At 43.4% G+C, this 17,160-nt stretch overlaps 3 protein-coding genes and 1 long non-coding RNA gene across 4 annotated transcripts; all 4 read left to right on the top strand.

The window, feature by feature from the left end:
- The first annotated feature begins 1,199 nt into the window (after positions 1-1,199).
- Positions 1,200-6,486, top strand: LOC115173174 (cell wall protein DAN4-like). Its single transcript, XM_029731100.1, has 6 exons — positions 1,200-1,565; positions 2,178-2,815; positions 3,312-3,337; positions 4,068-4,256; positions 5,304-5,492; positions 6,240-6,486. The coding sequence occupies exons 1-6, from the start codon at positions 1,526-1,528 to the stop codon at positions 6,484-6,486; spliced, it is 1,329 nt and encodes a 442-aa protein (XP_029586960.1). The 5' UTR covers positions 1,200-1,525.
- Positions 6,487-7,097: 611 nt separating this feature from the next.
- LOC115173173 (mucin-5AC-like) lies at positions 7,098-11,273 on the top strand. Its single transcript, XM_029731099.1, has 4 exons — positions 7,098-9,300; positions 9,413-9,438; positions 10,289-10,456; positions 10,805-11,273. The coding sequence occupies exons 1-4, from the start codon at positions 7,153-7,155 to the stop codon at positions 11,271-11,273; spliced, it is 2,811 nt and encodes a 936-aa protein (XP_029586959.1). The 5' UTR covers positions 7,098-7,152.
- Positions 11,274-11,453: 180 nt separating this feature from the next.
- On the top strand, positions 11,454-13,584 carry LOC115173663 (mucin-5AC-like; the record flags this gene model as incomplete). The annotated part of the gene is made up of 1 exon (XM_029731969.1): positions 11,454-13,584. A coding segment is annotated over exon 1 (2,052 nt), but the record flags the coding sequence as incomplete, so codon positions are not given.
- A 1,267-nt stretch (positions 13,585-14,851) lies between these two features.
- LOC115173669 (uncharacterized) lies at positions 14,852-16,013 on the top strand. Its single transcript, XR_003871645.1, has 4 exons — positions 14,852-15,250; positions 15,406-15,506; positions 15,670-15,845; positions 15,978-16,013. It is a non-coding gene; the product is annotated as an uncharacterized LOC115173669 (long non-coding RNA).
- The last annotated feature ends 1,147 nt before the right edge of the window (positions 16,014-17,160 follow it).

Genomic DNA, 17,160 nt, shown 5'->3' with positions numbered 1-17,160 from the left:
TTTGTTTTTGTATTTGCATTACGTTTCACTTTATAATAAATTATGTGGAACGCTACTCACGCTGCGCCTTGGTCCGATCATTCTAACGAACGTGACAGAATATCCCATCCGACCAGGACCAAGCAGCGTGACCAGGAGTGGGGGACATACTGGACTTGGGAGGAGATATTGGATGGGAAGACATCATAGTTACCAGCTGATTTCAACATATCTTGACATCTCTTTTGTTAGAGATTTATAAACACACTGAAGTTGCAGGTGTGTGAGTGGTGGACTGTTAAATAGAAAAAAGCTGATTGCCTACTTTAGGCCAGTGACTAAATAAAATGAGTGGCTCAAAAGTTAAGTCGATTAATTGCAATGAAGCAAGTTTCTGGCTATAGAAAATGTATATTGTCACCTGACCAATTTTCAATACAATAAGTAATTGGGGGTAACATCACTGCTATTTTACTCTCAAACAGATAGACCTGCCCTTCTTTCACCCCTCCCTTTTTCAGACGATCTTTTGTCTCTCCCCAAACATTTTGTCAGAACACAACCAGTTTTCCATACCATGTCAGTCACTGGGGAAAAAATGAAAGCATTATTCACCTAAACAACTCACATGCATTCCTCTGCCCGTCCATTGTCCCATCCATTGTCCCTCCCTTTTTTCATCTTTGTCTTATTGTCTTTTGTGCCTGCGAAAATATTACATCACCTGAAAGACAAACAACTTGTGGCGTCAAACCAGCCCTATAGTAATATAAATAGAAATTAGAAATACATTAACATGACAGTATACATATGAACAGTTCACTTGTAAGCTTGAAATGGCGAACATTACTAGACAGATAATGAGATTTTAAAGTAGATATAAGCTAGATATTGTGATTGTTTATTGTCATTAGCCAAGACCTTCCTCAATTGATATTTGGAGACATTACAGAAAACGGAGGCTGGCATTGAAGTGTTTTCTGTAGGTAAGTAATAACCTTTACTGTATAATGGAATATATAAATGGAAAAGCTTTGATTTAAAACAAATATATATTTGCTCACAGTAAAAAACATAGAAATACAAACAAATATTACAAGGTAAAATGTTTTTATAAATAAGGATCAAAATCCAAAAATTATCATGTAAGCAAAAACATTGAAACTATGAAGATTATGGTTATTATGTATGTGTTATATGTTAACACCTTTACACTTTTTCTAAACTACAACTTCTATTCTGTCACTGAATATGTATATGTACAATTGCAAAACTTCCACATTTTGTTGCCTTATTTTCTCTGCTATTCTACACAAGTTATTCCATGAAAAAGTATAGAACACTTTTATTCACTAAGATGTCTTGAATGCATAATTATTTACACTTCTTGGTCTGGCACACATAAATGAGTTCAAGTGCATATATTTCCTTACCAAGTTACACATTACATTGAATGGAATCCACCGTTGCACATTAATAGTGGTTCACATGACCTGTCAAAAACATTTTATATTTTTCTTCCTATTCAGAAAACAACTGTATCAAAATGAAGACACATAAACTGACAGCTACGTTTATCACCATGGGTATGTAGTACACTGAATTTCATTCCGTGTTCTTGTTTCTAACTCAGTTTTTACTAATTGCTAACTGCATGCCAACCCGTGTTTTAATCCTGAATCAAAATATTAACAACCAAAAAGGCAAGACTAGACCATATACATTTAGATCATGTAATTATAATAATGAGCAATGAAATGATGTACGTATTATTTGCATATGATGTTAATGTACAATGCATAGGATTTTTCATGGGGCAATTTTACATTTTGCCTAGTCTGTCAAATGTCTCACCTCGATTAAATACATTTCCAAAAAATAAAAAAGGAAAATGACTAAATTCTAAGCGGTAAGCATTATCACACTGCTGTATATTACTTGAATTATATTACCACTACTGTAATGAAAAATGTGCCATCTTGTAAACAAACATAAAATACAACTCAAGTGTACTAATATCAATACGGTATTATACAATCAAGGGATTTATTTCATAATTTAATTTGTGTGGCTACAAATGATAATTATTTATTGAATATGAAGATATAAAACCTGCACCATGCTGATGAAGGGTAATCTTGGAAATATTGATATTATGCACGACAAAACACCTTAACCATTCATCTTAAAAATCCCAGTGTTTTTTTGCTGGATTACACATGGAGATTCGACCACAACTGCAGCACCTACTACAACAACTACAACTGAAATCCCTACGCCAACAACTGTAAATCCAACAACAGCAACTGTATCTCTCACAACAACAAGTGTAGCTCCTACAACAACTGCAGCTACTTCTACAACTGAAGCTCCGACAACAACCACACCTACTACGACAGCTACAACTGAAGCTCCGACAACAACCACACCCTCTACGACAGCTACAACTGAAGCTCCTACGACCTCCACAACAGCAAGACCTGCAACTACAACTGCAGCTCCTACGACAACTGCAGCTCATACGACAACAACTGTAAGTCTTTTTAGCACTACAACTGCAGTACCTACTATAGCTCCTACTACAACTGTAGCCCCTACTACAGCCACAACAGCAACACCTTCAACAACCACTGCAGCTCTTACTACAACAGCTGTAGATACTACAACAACTACAACTGGGGCACCTGCTACAGAAACTACAATTGCACCTACTTCGACAACCACAACTGCAGCACCAACTAAGGCAAATGCAGCTCCTACTACGACAACCACAACTGAAGCACCTACTATAACAGCAGCACCCATGACAACCACTGTTGCTCTTACTACAACAGCAGTAGACACCACAACCACATCTGGAGCACCTGCTACAGAAACTACAATTGCAACTACTACGACAACCACAACTGCAGCACCTACAACGGCAACTGCAGCACCTACAACGACAACTGCAGTACCTACTTCAACAACTGCAGCACCTACGACAACTGCAATACCTACTACGATAATTGCAGCACCTACTACGACAACTGCAGCACCCACAGCAACAACTGTAGCTCCTTCAACAATAGTATCTGTAGATCCTACAACCACTACAACTGCAGCAACTACTACAACTGAAGCTACAACAACAACCACACCAACAGCGACAGCTACAACTGAAGCTCCGACAACAACGACACCTACTACAACATCTAAGACTGAAGCTCCCACGACCACTACAACAGCAACACCTGCAACAACAACTATAGCTCCTACGACAACTGCAGCTCCTACGACAACTGCAGCTCCTACGATAACAACTGTATATCTTTTTACCACTACAACTGCAGAACCTACGACAGTTCCTAATACAACTGTAGCTAATACTACAGCCACAACAGCAACACCAACGACAACCACTGCAGCTCTTACTATAACAGCTGTAGATATTACAATAACTACAACTGGAGCACCTGCTACAGAAACTACAATTGCACCTAGGACGACAACCACAACTGCAGCACCTACTACAGCAAATGCAGCTCCTACTACGACAACCACAACTGAAGCACCTGCTATGACAACAGCAGCACCTACGACAACCACCTCAGATCTTACTACAAGAGCAGTAGATACTACAACTACATCTGGAGGAACTGCTACAGAAACTACAATTGCACCTACTATGACAACCAAAACTGAAGCATCTACTACGACAACAGCAGCAACTACGACAACCACTGCAGCTCTTACTACAACAGCAGTAGACACAATAACTATAACTGGAGCACCTGCGACAGAAACTACAATTGCACCTACTATGACAACCACAACTGCAGTACCTACAAAGACAACAGCAGCATCCACGACAACAGCAGCACCTACTACAACAACTGAAGCACCTACGACAACTGCAACACCTACTACGACAACTGCGACACCGACTACGACAATTGCAGAACCTACTACGACAACTGCAGCACCTACTACGACAACTGCAGCACCTACTACGACAACTGCAGCACCTACTACGACAACTGCAGCACCTACTACGACAACTGCAGCACCTACTATGACAACTGCAGCACCTACTATGACAACTGAAGCTCCTACGACATCAGCAGCTTCTACGACGACAAAAGCAGCTCCAGCGACGACAACTGTAGCTCCTACAACAGCTACTTCTGCAGCTCTTACGACAACCTCAACTGCAGCACCTTCTACAACTTTAGCTCCTACAACCACTCTGACTGCAGCAACTACTACGACAACCACCATTGCACCTACAGCATCAAGCACAACTGCAGATCCTACTACAACCTTACTTGCTCTTACGAGCACTACAGCAGCTGAACCTTCAACAACAGTAGCTCCTACTACAACAACTGTAGCTCCTAAAACAGCTAAAACTACAGCAGCTACTACAACTGAAGCTCCGACAACCACCACACCAACTACAACAGCTACAACTGAAGCTCCGACAACAACCACACCTACTACGAAAGGTACGACTGAAGCTCCGACAACAACCACACCCTCTACGACAGCTACAACTGAAGCTCCTACGACCTCTACAACAGCAACACCTGCAACGACAACTGCAGCTCCTACGACAACAGCAGCTCCTATGACAACAGCAGCTCATACGACAACAACTGTATCGCTTTTTACCACTACAATTGCAGAACCTACTACAGCAACTACTACAACTGAAGTTCCGACAACAACCACACCAACTACGACAGCTACAACTGAAGCTCCTACGACCTCTACAACAGCAACACCTGCAACGACAACTGCAGCTCCTACAACAATAGCAGCTCCTACGACAACTGCAGCTCCTACGACAACAACTGTATCTCTTTTTACCACTACAACTGCAGAACAAACTACAGATCCTACTACAACTGTTGCCCCTACTACAGCCACAACAGCAACACCTTCGACAACCACGGCAGCTCTTACTACAACAGCTGTAGATACTACAACAACTACAACTGAAGCACTTGCGACAGAAACTACAATTGCACCTACTACGACAACCACAACTGCAGCACCTACAAAGACAACAGAAGCATCCACGACAACTGCAGCACCTAAAACGACAACTGCAGCACCTACGACAACTGCGACACCTACTACGACAACTGCAACAGCTACTACGACAACTGCAGCACCTACTACGACAACTGCAGCACCTACTACGACAACTGCGACAGCTACTACGACAACTGCGACAGCTACTACGACAACTGCGACACCTACTACGACAACTGCGACACCTACTACGACAACTGCAGCACCTACTACGACAACTGCAGCACCTACTACGACAACTGAAGCTCCTACGACATCAGCAGCTTCTACGACGACAAAAGCAGCTCCAGCGACGACAACTGTAGCTCCTACAACAGCTACTTCTGCAGCTCCTACAACAACCTCAACTGCAGCACCTTCTACAACTTTAGCTCCTACAACCACTATGACTGCAGCAACTACTACGACAACCACCATTGCACCTACAGCAACACGCACAACTGCAGATCCTACTACAACATTACTTGCTCTTACGAGCACTACAGCAACTGAACCTACAACAACTGTAGCTCCTACTACAGCTAAAACTACAGCAACTACAACAACTGAAGCTCCGACAACAACAACACCAACTACGACAGCTACAACTGAAGCTCCAACAACAACCACACCCTCAACGACAGCTACAACTGAAGCTCCTACGACCTCTACAACAGCAACACCTGCAACGACAACTGCAGCTCCTACGACTACAGCAGCTCCTACGACAACAGCAGCTCCGACGACAACAGCAGCTCCTACGACAACAGCAGATCCTACGACAACTGCAGCTCATACGAATACAACTGTATCTCTTTTTACCACTACAACTGCAGAACCTACTACAACTGTAGCCCCTACTACAGCCACAACAGCAACACCTTCGACAACCACGGCAGCACTTACTACAACAGCTGTAGCTACTACAACAACTACAACTGGAGCACCTGCGACAGAAACTACAATTGCACCTACTACGACAACCACAACTGCAGCACCTACAAAGACAACAGCAGCATCCACGACAACTGCAGCCCCTACTACGACAAATGCAGCACCTACTACGACAACTGCAGTACCTACTACGACAACTGCGACACCTACTACGACAACTGCGACACCTACTACGGCAACTGCAGCACCTACTACGGCAACTGCAGCACCTACTATGACATTTGTAGCTCCTACTATGACAACTGAAGCTCCTACGACATCAGCAGCTTCTACGACGACAAAAGCAGCTCCAGCGACGACAACTGTAGCTCCTACAACAGCTACTTCTGCAGCTCTTACGACAACCTCAACTGCCGCACCTTCTACAACTTTAGCTCCTACAACCACTATGACTGCAGCAACTACTACGACAACCACCATTACAACTACAGCAACAAGCACAACTGCAGATCCTACTACAACATTACTTGCTCTTACGAGCACTACAGCAGCTGAACCTACAACAACTGTAGCTCCTACTACAACAACTGTAGCTCCTAAAACAGCTAAAACTACAGCAACTACAACAACTGAAGCTCCGACAACAACCACACCCTCTACGACAGCTACAACTAAAGCTCCTACGACCTCTACAACTGCAACACCTGCAACGACAACTGCAGCTCCTACGACAACAGCAGCTCCTAAGACAACTGCAGCTCCTTCGACAACAGCTGTATCTCTTTTTACCACTACAACTGCAGAACCTACTGCAGCTCCTACTACAACAGTAGCCCCTACTACAGCCACAACAGCAACACCTTCGACAACCACGGCAGCTCTTACTACAACAGCTGTAGATACTACAACAACTACAACTGGAGCACCTGCGACAGAAACTACATTTGCACCTACTACGACAACCACAACTGCAGCACCTACAAAGACAACAGCAGCATCCACGAAAACTGCAGCACCTTCTACGACAACTGTAGCACCTACTACGACAACTGCGACACCTACTCCGACAACTGTGACAGCTACTACGACAACTGCAACAGCTACTACGACAACTGCAGCACCTACTACGAGAACTGCAGCACCTACTACGACAACTGTAGCTCCTACTATGACAACTGAAGCTCTTCAGCAGCTTCTACAACGACAAAACCAGCTCCAGCGATGACAACTGTAGCTCCTACAACAGCTACTTCTGCAGCTCTTACGACAACCTCAACTGCAGCACCTTCTACAACTTTAGCTCCTACAACCACTATGACTGCAGCAACTACTACGACAACCACCATTGCACCTACAGCAACAAGCACAACTGCAGATCCTACTACAACATTACTTGCTCCTACGAGCACTAAAGCAGCTGAACCTACAACAACTGTAGCTCCTACTACAACAACTGTAGCTCCTAAAACAGCTAAACTTACAGCAACTACAACAACTGACGCTCCGACAACAACCACACCAACTACGACAGCTACAACTGAATCTTCGACAACAACCACACCCTCTACGACAGCTACAACTGAAGCTCCTACGACCTCTACAACAGCAACACCTGCAACGACAACTGCAGCTCCTACGACAACAGCAGCTCCTACAACAACTACAACTGGAGCACCTGCGACAGAAACTACAATTGCACCTACTACGACAACCACAACTGCAGCACCTACAAAGACAACAGCAGCATCCACGACAACTGCAGCACCTACTACGACAACTGCAGCACCTACTACGACAACTGCGACACCTACTACGACAACTGCGGCAGCTACTACGACAACTGCGACAGCTACTACGACAAATGCGACAGCTACTACGACAACTGCGACAGCTACTACGACAACTGCAGCACCTACTACAACAACTGCAGCACCTACTATGACAACTGCAGCACCTACTATGACAACTGCAGCACCTACTTCGAAAACTGCACCACCTAATACGACAACTGTAGCTCCTACAACAGCTACTTCTGCAGCTCCTACGACAACGTCAACTGCAGCACCTTTTACAACTTTTGCTCCTACAACCACTATGACTGCAGCCACTACTACGACAACCACCATTGCACCTACAGCAACAAGCACAACTGCAGATCCCACTACAACATTACTTGCTCTTACGAGCACTACAGCAGCTGAACCTACAACTGTAGTTTCTACTACACCAACTGTAGCTCCTAAAACAGCTAAAACTACAGCAACTACAACAACTGAAGCTCCGACAACAACCACACCAACGACGACAGCTACAACTGAAGCTCCTACGACCTCTACAACAGCAACACCTGCAACGACAACTGCAGCTCTTACGACAACAGCAGCTCCTACGACAACTGCAGCTCATACGACAACAACTGTATCTCTTTTTACCACTACAACTGAAGAACATACTACAGCTCCTACTACAACTATAGCCCTTACTACAGCCACAACAGCAACACCTTCGACAACCACGGCAGGTCTTACTACAATCGCTGTAGATACTACAACAACTACAACTGGAGCACCTGCGACAGAAACTACAATTGCACCTACTACGACAACCACAACTGCAGCAACTACAAAGACAACAGCAGCATCCACGACAACTGCAGCACCTGCTTCGACAACTGCGACACCTACTACGACAACTGCGGCAGCTACTACGACAACTGCGACAGCTAGTACGACAACTGCAGCACCTACTACGAGAACTGCAGCACCTACGACAACTGCGACACCTACTACGACAACTGCGACACCTACTACGACAACTGCAGCACCTACTACGACAACTGCAGCACCTACTATGACAACTGCAGCACCTACTTCGAAAACTGCACCAACTAATACGACAACTGTAGCACCTACTACGACAACTGCAGCTTCTACTATGACAACTGAAGCTCCTACGACATTAGCAGCTTCTACGACGACAAAAGCAGCTCCAGCGACGACAACTGTAGCTCCTACAACAGCTACTTCTGCAGCTCCTACGACGTCAACTGCAGCACCTTCTACAACTTTAGCTGCTACAACCACTATGACTGCAGCAACTACTACGACAACCACCATTGCACCTACAGCAACAAGCACAACTGCAGATCCTACTACAACATTACTTGCTCTTACGAGCACTACAGCAGCTGAAACTACAACAACTGTAGGTCCTACTACAACAACTGTAGCTCCTAAAACAGTTAAAACTACAGAAACTACAACAACTGAAGCTCCGACAACAACCACACCAACTACGACAGCTACAACTGAAGCTCCGACAACAACCACACCCACTACGACAGCTACAACTGAAGCTCCTACGACCTCTACAACAGCAACACCTGCAACAACAACTGCAGCTCCTACGAGAACAGCAGCTCCTACGACAACTGCAGCTCCTTCGACAACAGCTGTATCTCTTTTTACCACTACAACTGCAGAACCTACTACAGCTCCTACTGCAACTGTAGCCCCTACTACAGCCACAACAGCAACACCTTCGACAACCACGGCAGCTCTTACTACAACAGCTGTAGATACTACAAAAACTACAACTGGAGCACCTGCGACAGAAACTACAATTGCACCTACTACGACAACCACAACTGCAGCACCTACAAAGACAACAGCAGCATCCACGACAACTGCAGCACCTACTACGACAACTGCAGCACCTACGACAACCGCGACACCTACTACGACAAATGCGACAGCTACTACGACAACTGCGACAGCTACTATGACAACTGCGACAGCTACTACGCCAACTGCGACAGCTACTAATCAAATCAAATCAAATCAAATTTATTTATATAGCCCTTCGTACATCAGCTGAAATCTCAAAGTGCTGTACAGAAACCCAGCCTAAAACCCCAAACAGCAAGCAATGCATGTGAAAGAAGCACGGTGGCTGGGAAAAACTCCCTAGGAAAAACTCCTGAGAAAGGCCAAAAACCTAGGAAGAAACCTAGAGAGGAACCAGGCTATGAGGGGTGGCCAGTCCTCTTCTGGCTGTGCCGGGTGGATATTATAACAGAACATGGTCAAGATGTAAAAATGTTCGTAAATGACCAGCATGGTCAAATAATAATAATCATAGTAATTGTCGAGGGTGCAACAAGCACGTCCGGTGAACAGGTCAGGGTTCCGTAGCCGCAGGCAGAACAGTTGAAACTGGAGCAGCAGCATGGCCAGGTGGACTACGACAACTGCAGCACCTACTACGACAACTGCAGCACCTACTACGACAACTGCAGCACCTACTACGACAACTGCAGCTTCTACTATGAAAACTGAAGCTCCCACGACATTAGCAGCTTCTACGACGACAAAAGCAGCTCCAGCGACGACAACTGTAGCTCCTACAACAGCTACTTCTGCAGCTCCTATGACGTCAACTGCAGCACCTTCTACAACTTTAGCTGCTACAACCACTATGACTGCAGCAACTACTACGACAACCACCATTGCACCTACAGCAACAAGCACAACTGCAGATCCTACTACAACATTACTTGCTCTTACGAGCACTACAGCAACTGAACCTACAACAACTGTAGCTTCTACTACAACAACTGTAGCTCCTAAAACAGCTAAAACTACAGCAACTACTACAACTGAAGCTCCGACAACAACCACACCAACCACGACGGCTACAACTGAAGCTCCGACAACAACCACACCCTCTACGACAGCTACAACTAAAGCTCCTACGACCTCTACAACAGCAACACCTGCAACGACAACTGCAGCTCCTACGACAACAGCAGCTCCTACGACAACTGCAGCTCCTTCGACAACAGCTGTATCTCTTTTTACCACTAAATCTGCAGAACACACTACAGCTCCTACTACAACAGTAGCCCCTATTACAGCCACAACAGCAACACCTTCGACAACCACGGCAGCTCATACTACAACAGCTGTAGATACTACAACAACTACAACTGGAGCACCTGCGACAGAAACTACAATTGCACCTACTACGACAAGCACAACTGCAGCCCCTACAAAGACAACAGCAGCATCCACGACAACTGCAGCACCTACTACGACAACTGCAGCACCTACGACAACGGCGACACCTACTACGACAACTGCGACAGCTACTACGACAACTGTGACAGCTACTACGACAACTGCAGCTCCTTCGACAACAGCTGTATCTCTTTTTACCACTACAACTGCAGAACCTACTACAGCTCCTACTACAACTGTAGCCCCTACTACAGCCACAACAGCAACACCTTCGACAACCACAGCAGCTCTTACTACAACAGCTGTAGATACTACAACAAATAAATCTGGAGCACCTGCGACAGAAACTACAATTGCACCTACTACGACAACCACAACTGCAGCACCTACAACGACAACTGCAGCTTCTACGACAACTGCAGCACCTACTACGACAACAGCAGCACCTACGACAACTGCAGCACCTATTACGACCACTGCAGCTCCTACTACGACAACAGTAGCTCCTACAACAACTACTTCTGCAGCTCCTACGAAACTCTCAATTGCATCACCTTCTACAACTTTAGCTCCTACAACCACTATGACTGCAGCAACTACTTCGACAACAGCAACAGCAACTGCACCTTGTGCTACAACCACAACTCCTACTAAAACAACTGAAACTCCTAAAACAGCTACAACTGCAGTAACTACTACAACTGAAGCACAGACTACAACCACACCTACTACGACAGCTACAACTGAAGCTCCGACAACAACCACACCTACTACGACAACCACAACTTCAGCTGCTACGACAACTGCAGCACCTACGACAACTGAAGCATCTACTACGACCACTGCAGCTCCTACTACAACAAATGTAGCTCCTACAACAACTACTTCTGCAGATCCTACGACAACCTCATCTGCAGCACCTTCTACAACTTTAGCTCCTACAACCACTATGACTGCAGCAAATACTATGACAACCGCGAATGCACCTACTGCTACAACCTCAACTGCAGATCCTGCGACAACAGCAGCTCCTACGACAGCTGCATCTTCTACGACGTCAAAAGCAGCTCCAACAATGACAACTGCAGATCGTACAACAATATCAGTTGCTCTTATGACCAATACAGCAGGAGCACCTACACCAACAACTGTAGCTCCTACTACAACAACTGTAGCTCCTAAAACAGCTACAACTGCAGCAATTACTACAACTGAATATCAGAAAACAACCACACATTCTACGACAGCTACAACTGAAGCTCCGACAACAACCACACCTACTACGACGGCTACAACTGAAGCTCCTACGACCTCCACAACAGCAAGACCTGCAATGACAACTGCAGCTCCTATGGCAACTGCAGCTCATACGACAACAACTGTATCTCTTTTTACCACTAAAACTGCAGTACCTACTATAGCTCCTACTACAACTGTAGGCCCTACTACAGCCACAACAGCAACACCATCGAAAACCACTGCAGCTCTTACTACAACAGCTGTGGATACTACAACAAATACAACTGGAGCACCTGCTACAGAAACTACAATTGCACCAACTACGACAACCACAACTGCAGCATATACAACGACAACTGCAACTTCTACGACAACTGCAGCTCCTCTGACCAATGCAGCTCCTACCACAATTGATGCTCCTATGACAACCAGAACTTCAGCTTCTACGACAAACACCGCCATAGCTCCTACGACATCAACAACAATTGAAGCACCTCCTACGACAACCAAAACTACTGCAACTCCTACGATATATGCAATTCCTATGACAACTGCATCTTTTTTGACCATTGCAGCTCCTTCTACCACAACAACTGCAGCTCCTACTACAACATCCACATCTGATGCACCTACTACAACAGCTGAGGCTCCTACAACAACCGCAGCTCATACAACAACCACAATTGCAGCACCTACTACAAAAACTACAATTGTAGTTCCTACAACAGCTGCAACTCCTACGACATCTACGGCTGAAGCTCCAACGGCAACCACAACTGAAGCACCTACTATGACAACTGCAACTCCTACGACAACTGCAACTCCTATTACAATGACAACTCCAGCACCTAATAAGACAACCGCAACCACAACTGCAGCTACAACCACAACTGCAGATCCTACAACAATATTTGTTGCTCTTATGACCATTACAGCAGGAGCACCTACAGCAACAACTGTAGCTCCTACAACAATAATATCTGTAGCTCCTACAACCACTAGAACTGCAGCAACTACTACAACTGAATCTCCGACAACAACCACACCTACTATGACAGCTACAACTGAAGCGCCTACGATCACTTCAACAGCAACACCTGCAACAACAACTGTAGCGCCTACGACAACTGCATCTCATACGACAACTGCAGCTACTAGGACAACTGCAGCTCGTATGACAACAACGGTATCTCTTCTGACCATTGCAACTGCAGTACCTACTACTGCAGCTCCTACTACAAACACATCAGCAGCGCCTACGACAACCACTGCAGCTCTTACTATAACATTTGTAGATACTACAACTACAACTAGAGCACTTGCTACAGAAACTACAATTGCACCTAGTACAGCAACCACAACTGCAACACGTACTACGACAACTGCAGCACCAACGACAACTGCAGCACCTACAACTGCAGCTCCTACGACAACTGCAGCTCCTACGACAACTGAAGCTCCTACGACAACCACAACTGCAGCTTTTACGAGAACTACCACTGCTCCTACTATCAACAGCACCATAGAAGCTCCTACTTCCACAACCATAACTGAAGCTTCTATAACCACCACAACTGTATCTTCTACTATGACAACCACAACTTCAGCTGCCATAATGACAACTACAAATGCAGCTCCAACAATGGCAACTCCAGCTCTTACAACCACCACCACCACTGTAGCTTCTAGCATGGCAATTCAACCTGCAGGTCCTACAACAACGACCACAACTGTTTCTCCAACAATGACTGCAACTGCAGCACCTACAAGTACAACCACAATTGTACTTCCAACTTTTACCTCAACTTCTATGGCTTCAGTAACATCAACAACCAGGTAAGCAAGATCATTTTTGTAGAATTATTTTATGCAATTGAATAAACACTTTGTCAATCAAGGAAACTTTGAAGCAAAGAACCATGTGTATCTGTTTGTGGGTCGTTAACTACTAATATTTTCATAAAGCATTCAAAATGTCAGCCATTCTTTAGAAAAGCTCTTTGAGTACCTCAGTTTGAGTACCTCAGCTTGCTGAAGGTAAAACCACCATATTTTTTACATCTAATTATTTGATTAATTTAGCCCGCTCTCGCACTTAAACGCTTTAAGTTAAACACGGAATCAACTTAGATATATATTTTAGAGCATTTAAACTTTTTGTACTACAACAATTATCATAACGTTATAAACTATACACATTTAAACAAGTAGAAACTAGCATGTAATAACCTACCAACAATAGTAGTAACTCTTGAACCGTTCAAGCTAGAGACACCAAACCAAACCAAAAACCAACGTTTTTCCATCTACCTACCATTACTACTGCAGTCACTGCCACTAATATATCTTATTTCACAGCCATAAAAAATTATAAGACACGCTAGCAAGCACACACATTTTCTTTAGGAATTGACATGTTCATTTATTACTATTTTCTCTTAGGTTTGGCACAGTGATGGTTTTTGTTAGGCTGGTGTTCCAGCTCAACACACCAGTCCCCACTGAGGATGATGTCCTTGGTGTCATCAACGAGCAACTGTCTCGCCAATTGAACATTCAGAGAAACACTCAAACCACCTTCCAGAATGCAACTTATATCAGTGAGTTCAACAAATTAGGCTTATATCATGACATTTATTTCCACTCTCTCTATATAACTTTTCATAGGTAAACATTCAACTGCTTCAATAGTTCTTGAATGTTTTTTAATGTTGAAACTCCTATATTGTAGCAGTTCATTTGGTCTGTTGTCTATAGTAACACTTTTTTTGTTTGCTCACAGAACTTACACACACTTCATTTGCCATCGATCTTGGTTTCAAAATAACCAATGTCACCATGGAGTCTCGAAGAGATAGACTCACATTCACCAGTGAGACCTACAACAAGATACAGGATTCAATTAACAGCCTAGTAAGATACTTTTATACAGTAGATACATCCATGGTCATGTTCAGGTCATGATAGTAATTGACAACTTGTTGTTTTGTCCCCTTTTAGCTCAATGATATTCTAAGTAAATCAGATGGCAAACAATTTGTCTTTCCCAATGCCAACTTCACGTAAGTACAACGTCATGTCTGTAAACCAACCCATCTTTCTCAACTGCACTCTTTAGAATGTCTGCAGATTTCATACAGCTGCTGTTTGTACAGCTAAACAGGATGGAGGGAAGATGTTCAACTCTCACACAAAACAATTTTTTTTACGTCCACAGTATTGTTGGCACTCAAATCAGGGCAGACATGATGTATGTATACAAAGAGGAAGACATCAAGTTCCCTAGTGCTTTTCTAGAGGAAGTCTTAAAAGTCTCAGGTATGCTGCTTTTTTTGCCATTTCAGTTTTTTTATTACGGCAAGTTATAAAACACCATGTACAGTATGTGTAATACTCAATCTCAAAAACAGTTTCATATGTTATAGTTCACTATGTTATTGTTTATAATTCCCCCTAAAATGTATTTAAATGTGTACTCTAGGTCTCCTAACAACCACGGTTGCCCCAACAACTACCAGCACCACACCACTTCCTACCCTCTTGCTGACCACTACTTTCAATACCACAAGTGATGGAGGTTTTCCTGGCTGGGCTCTGGCCATTATCATCCCTTGTGGCATCGCTATCATTCTGGTACCCCTGTGGATCCTGCTATGTGTACGTATAGGCTTGTGTTCACTTGTGTATTGCGAAAATACTCTACAAAGTATATGATCAAATAAGCTGTTCGATGTCTGCAATGATATTGATTTAGCATGTGAATCATACTTTACCATCTTTGTTTTGCAGTGCTTGCTATGTGGCTGTTGTGCAGCTGTAAGGAGACACTGGCACAGACGCAGATCTTACAATGTACAGTACACCACCAGAAACGGTCTCTTCTGAGGTGACATCGCTAACATCTGTGGCCAATTGTAATCACAAGAACAGCCAATCATCTATATCTGCAAATCACGGGACTTTAATGCATGGGAAATCACTTGACTACACAGGACTGCATCTGAGAAGATCAAGTGAAAATGTATAATAGGCTTAAAAGTCCACATGTTTTTGTGCAATGTACTACTTTTTATATTATGCATCTCATTGTTAATCAAAATTACAGCTGAGCTGAACAAAGTATGTTTATATATTTATTAGTTATGTCATTTGTGGTTTCAAGCTGTGCTGTCCACTGACTAAAACAGTTATCATTTATTTATTTAATGTATAATAAGCTTCATTCCAATATTTATTTTTTGTGTGTTATTTCCTCTCTTGATTAACTATGAACTAATTTATTTTAAACTGCAATACAGTACTTGTTTCTTCAACTTACAGTTTGACAAATGTAATGAAAATATTTCACATACTATTATTACATCAAATTTTATGAATAGGTTTGACTGCAGGGTGATTATAGACAGCACATCTAAACATGATAAGTAGTTAAATTTGTCCAACCTGGCACCTTAAAAATCTATTTAAAGACCCAGGGGTATCTTCTGTATACCATCCCTACCTTGTCACAACACAACTGATTGGCTCAAAGAAGGAAAAATCTTCCACAAATTAACTTTTTACATGGCACACCTGTTAATTGAAATGATTTCCAGGTGACTACATCATGAAGCTGACTGAGAGAATGCCAAGGGGTTTTAAAGCTGTCATCAAGGCAAAGGGTGGCTACTTTGAATAATTTTATATATAAAATATATTTTGATTTGTTGATAACTTTTTTGGTTACTACATAATTGCATATGTGTTATTTCATAGTTTTGATGTCACTATTATTCTGCAATGTAGAAAATAGTAAAAAATACAGAAAAACCCTTGAATGAGAAGATGTGTCCAAACTTTTGACTGGTACTGGAAATGTTTTATTTAATGTAATATCTTATGTGGTTCTTGTATATTACTGTTCTGTACTTTGTCATGTATTTGTATGTTTTATATGGACCCCAGAAAGAGTAGCTTCTGCATGCGCAGTAGT

The sequence above is a fragment of the Salmo trutta genome, chromosome 34, assembly GCF_901001165.1.
Source record: "Salmo trutta chromosome 34, fSalTru1.1, whole genome shotgun sequence".
NCBI lineage: Eukaryota > Metazoa > Chordata > Actinopteri > Salmoniformes > Salmonidae > Salmo > Salmo trutta.
This window is presented reverse-complemented; position numbering and strand designations above follow the sequence as displayed.

Excerpts from the sequence above, each read along its gene's own strand:
- LOC115173174 (XM_029731100.1), top strand. The coding sequence starts at position 1,526 with ATGAAGACACATAAACTGACAGCTACGTTTATCACCATGG. Across the intron at positions 2,816-3,311 it reads TTGCTCTTACTACAACAGCA|AACCTACGACAGTTCCTAAT; the intron begins GTAGACACCACA and ends CTACAACTGCAG. Across the intron at positions 4,257-5,303 it reads CATTGCACCTACAGCATCAA|CTCCTACGACATCAGCAGCT; the intron begins GCACAACTGCAG and ends CGACAACTGAAG.
- LOC115173173 (XM_029731099.1), top strand. The coding sequence starts at position 7,153 with ATGACAACTGTAGCTCCTACAACAGCTACTTCTGCAGCTCTTACGACA. Across the intron at positions 9,301-9,412 it reads CTGAAGCTCCTACGACCTCT|AACCTACTACAGCTCCTACT; the intron begins ACAACAGCAACA and ends CTACAACTGCAG. Across the intron at positions 10,457-10,804 it reads CATTGCACCTACAGCAACAA|AACACACTACAGCTCCTACT; the intron begins GCACAACTGCAG and ends CTAAATCTGCAG.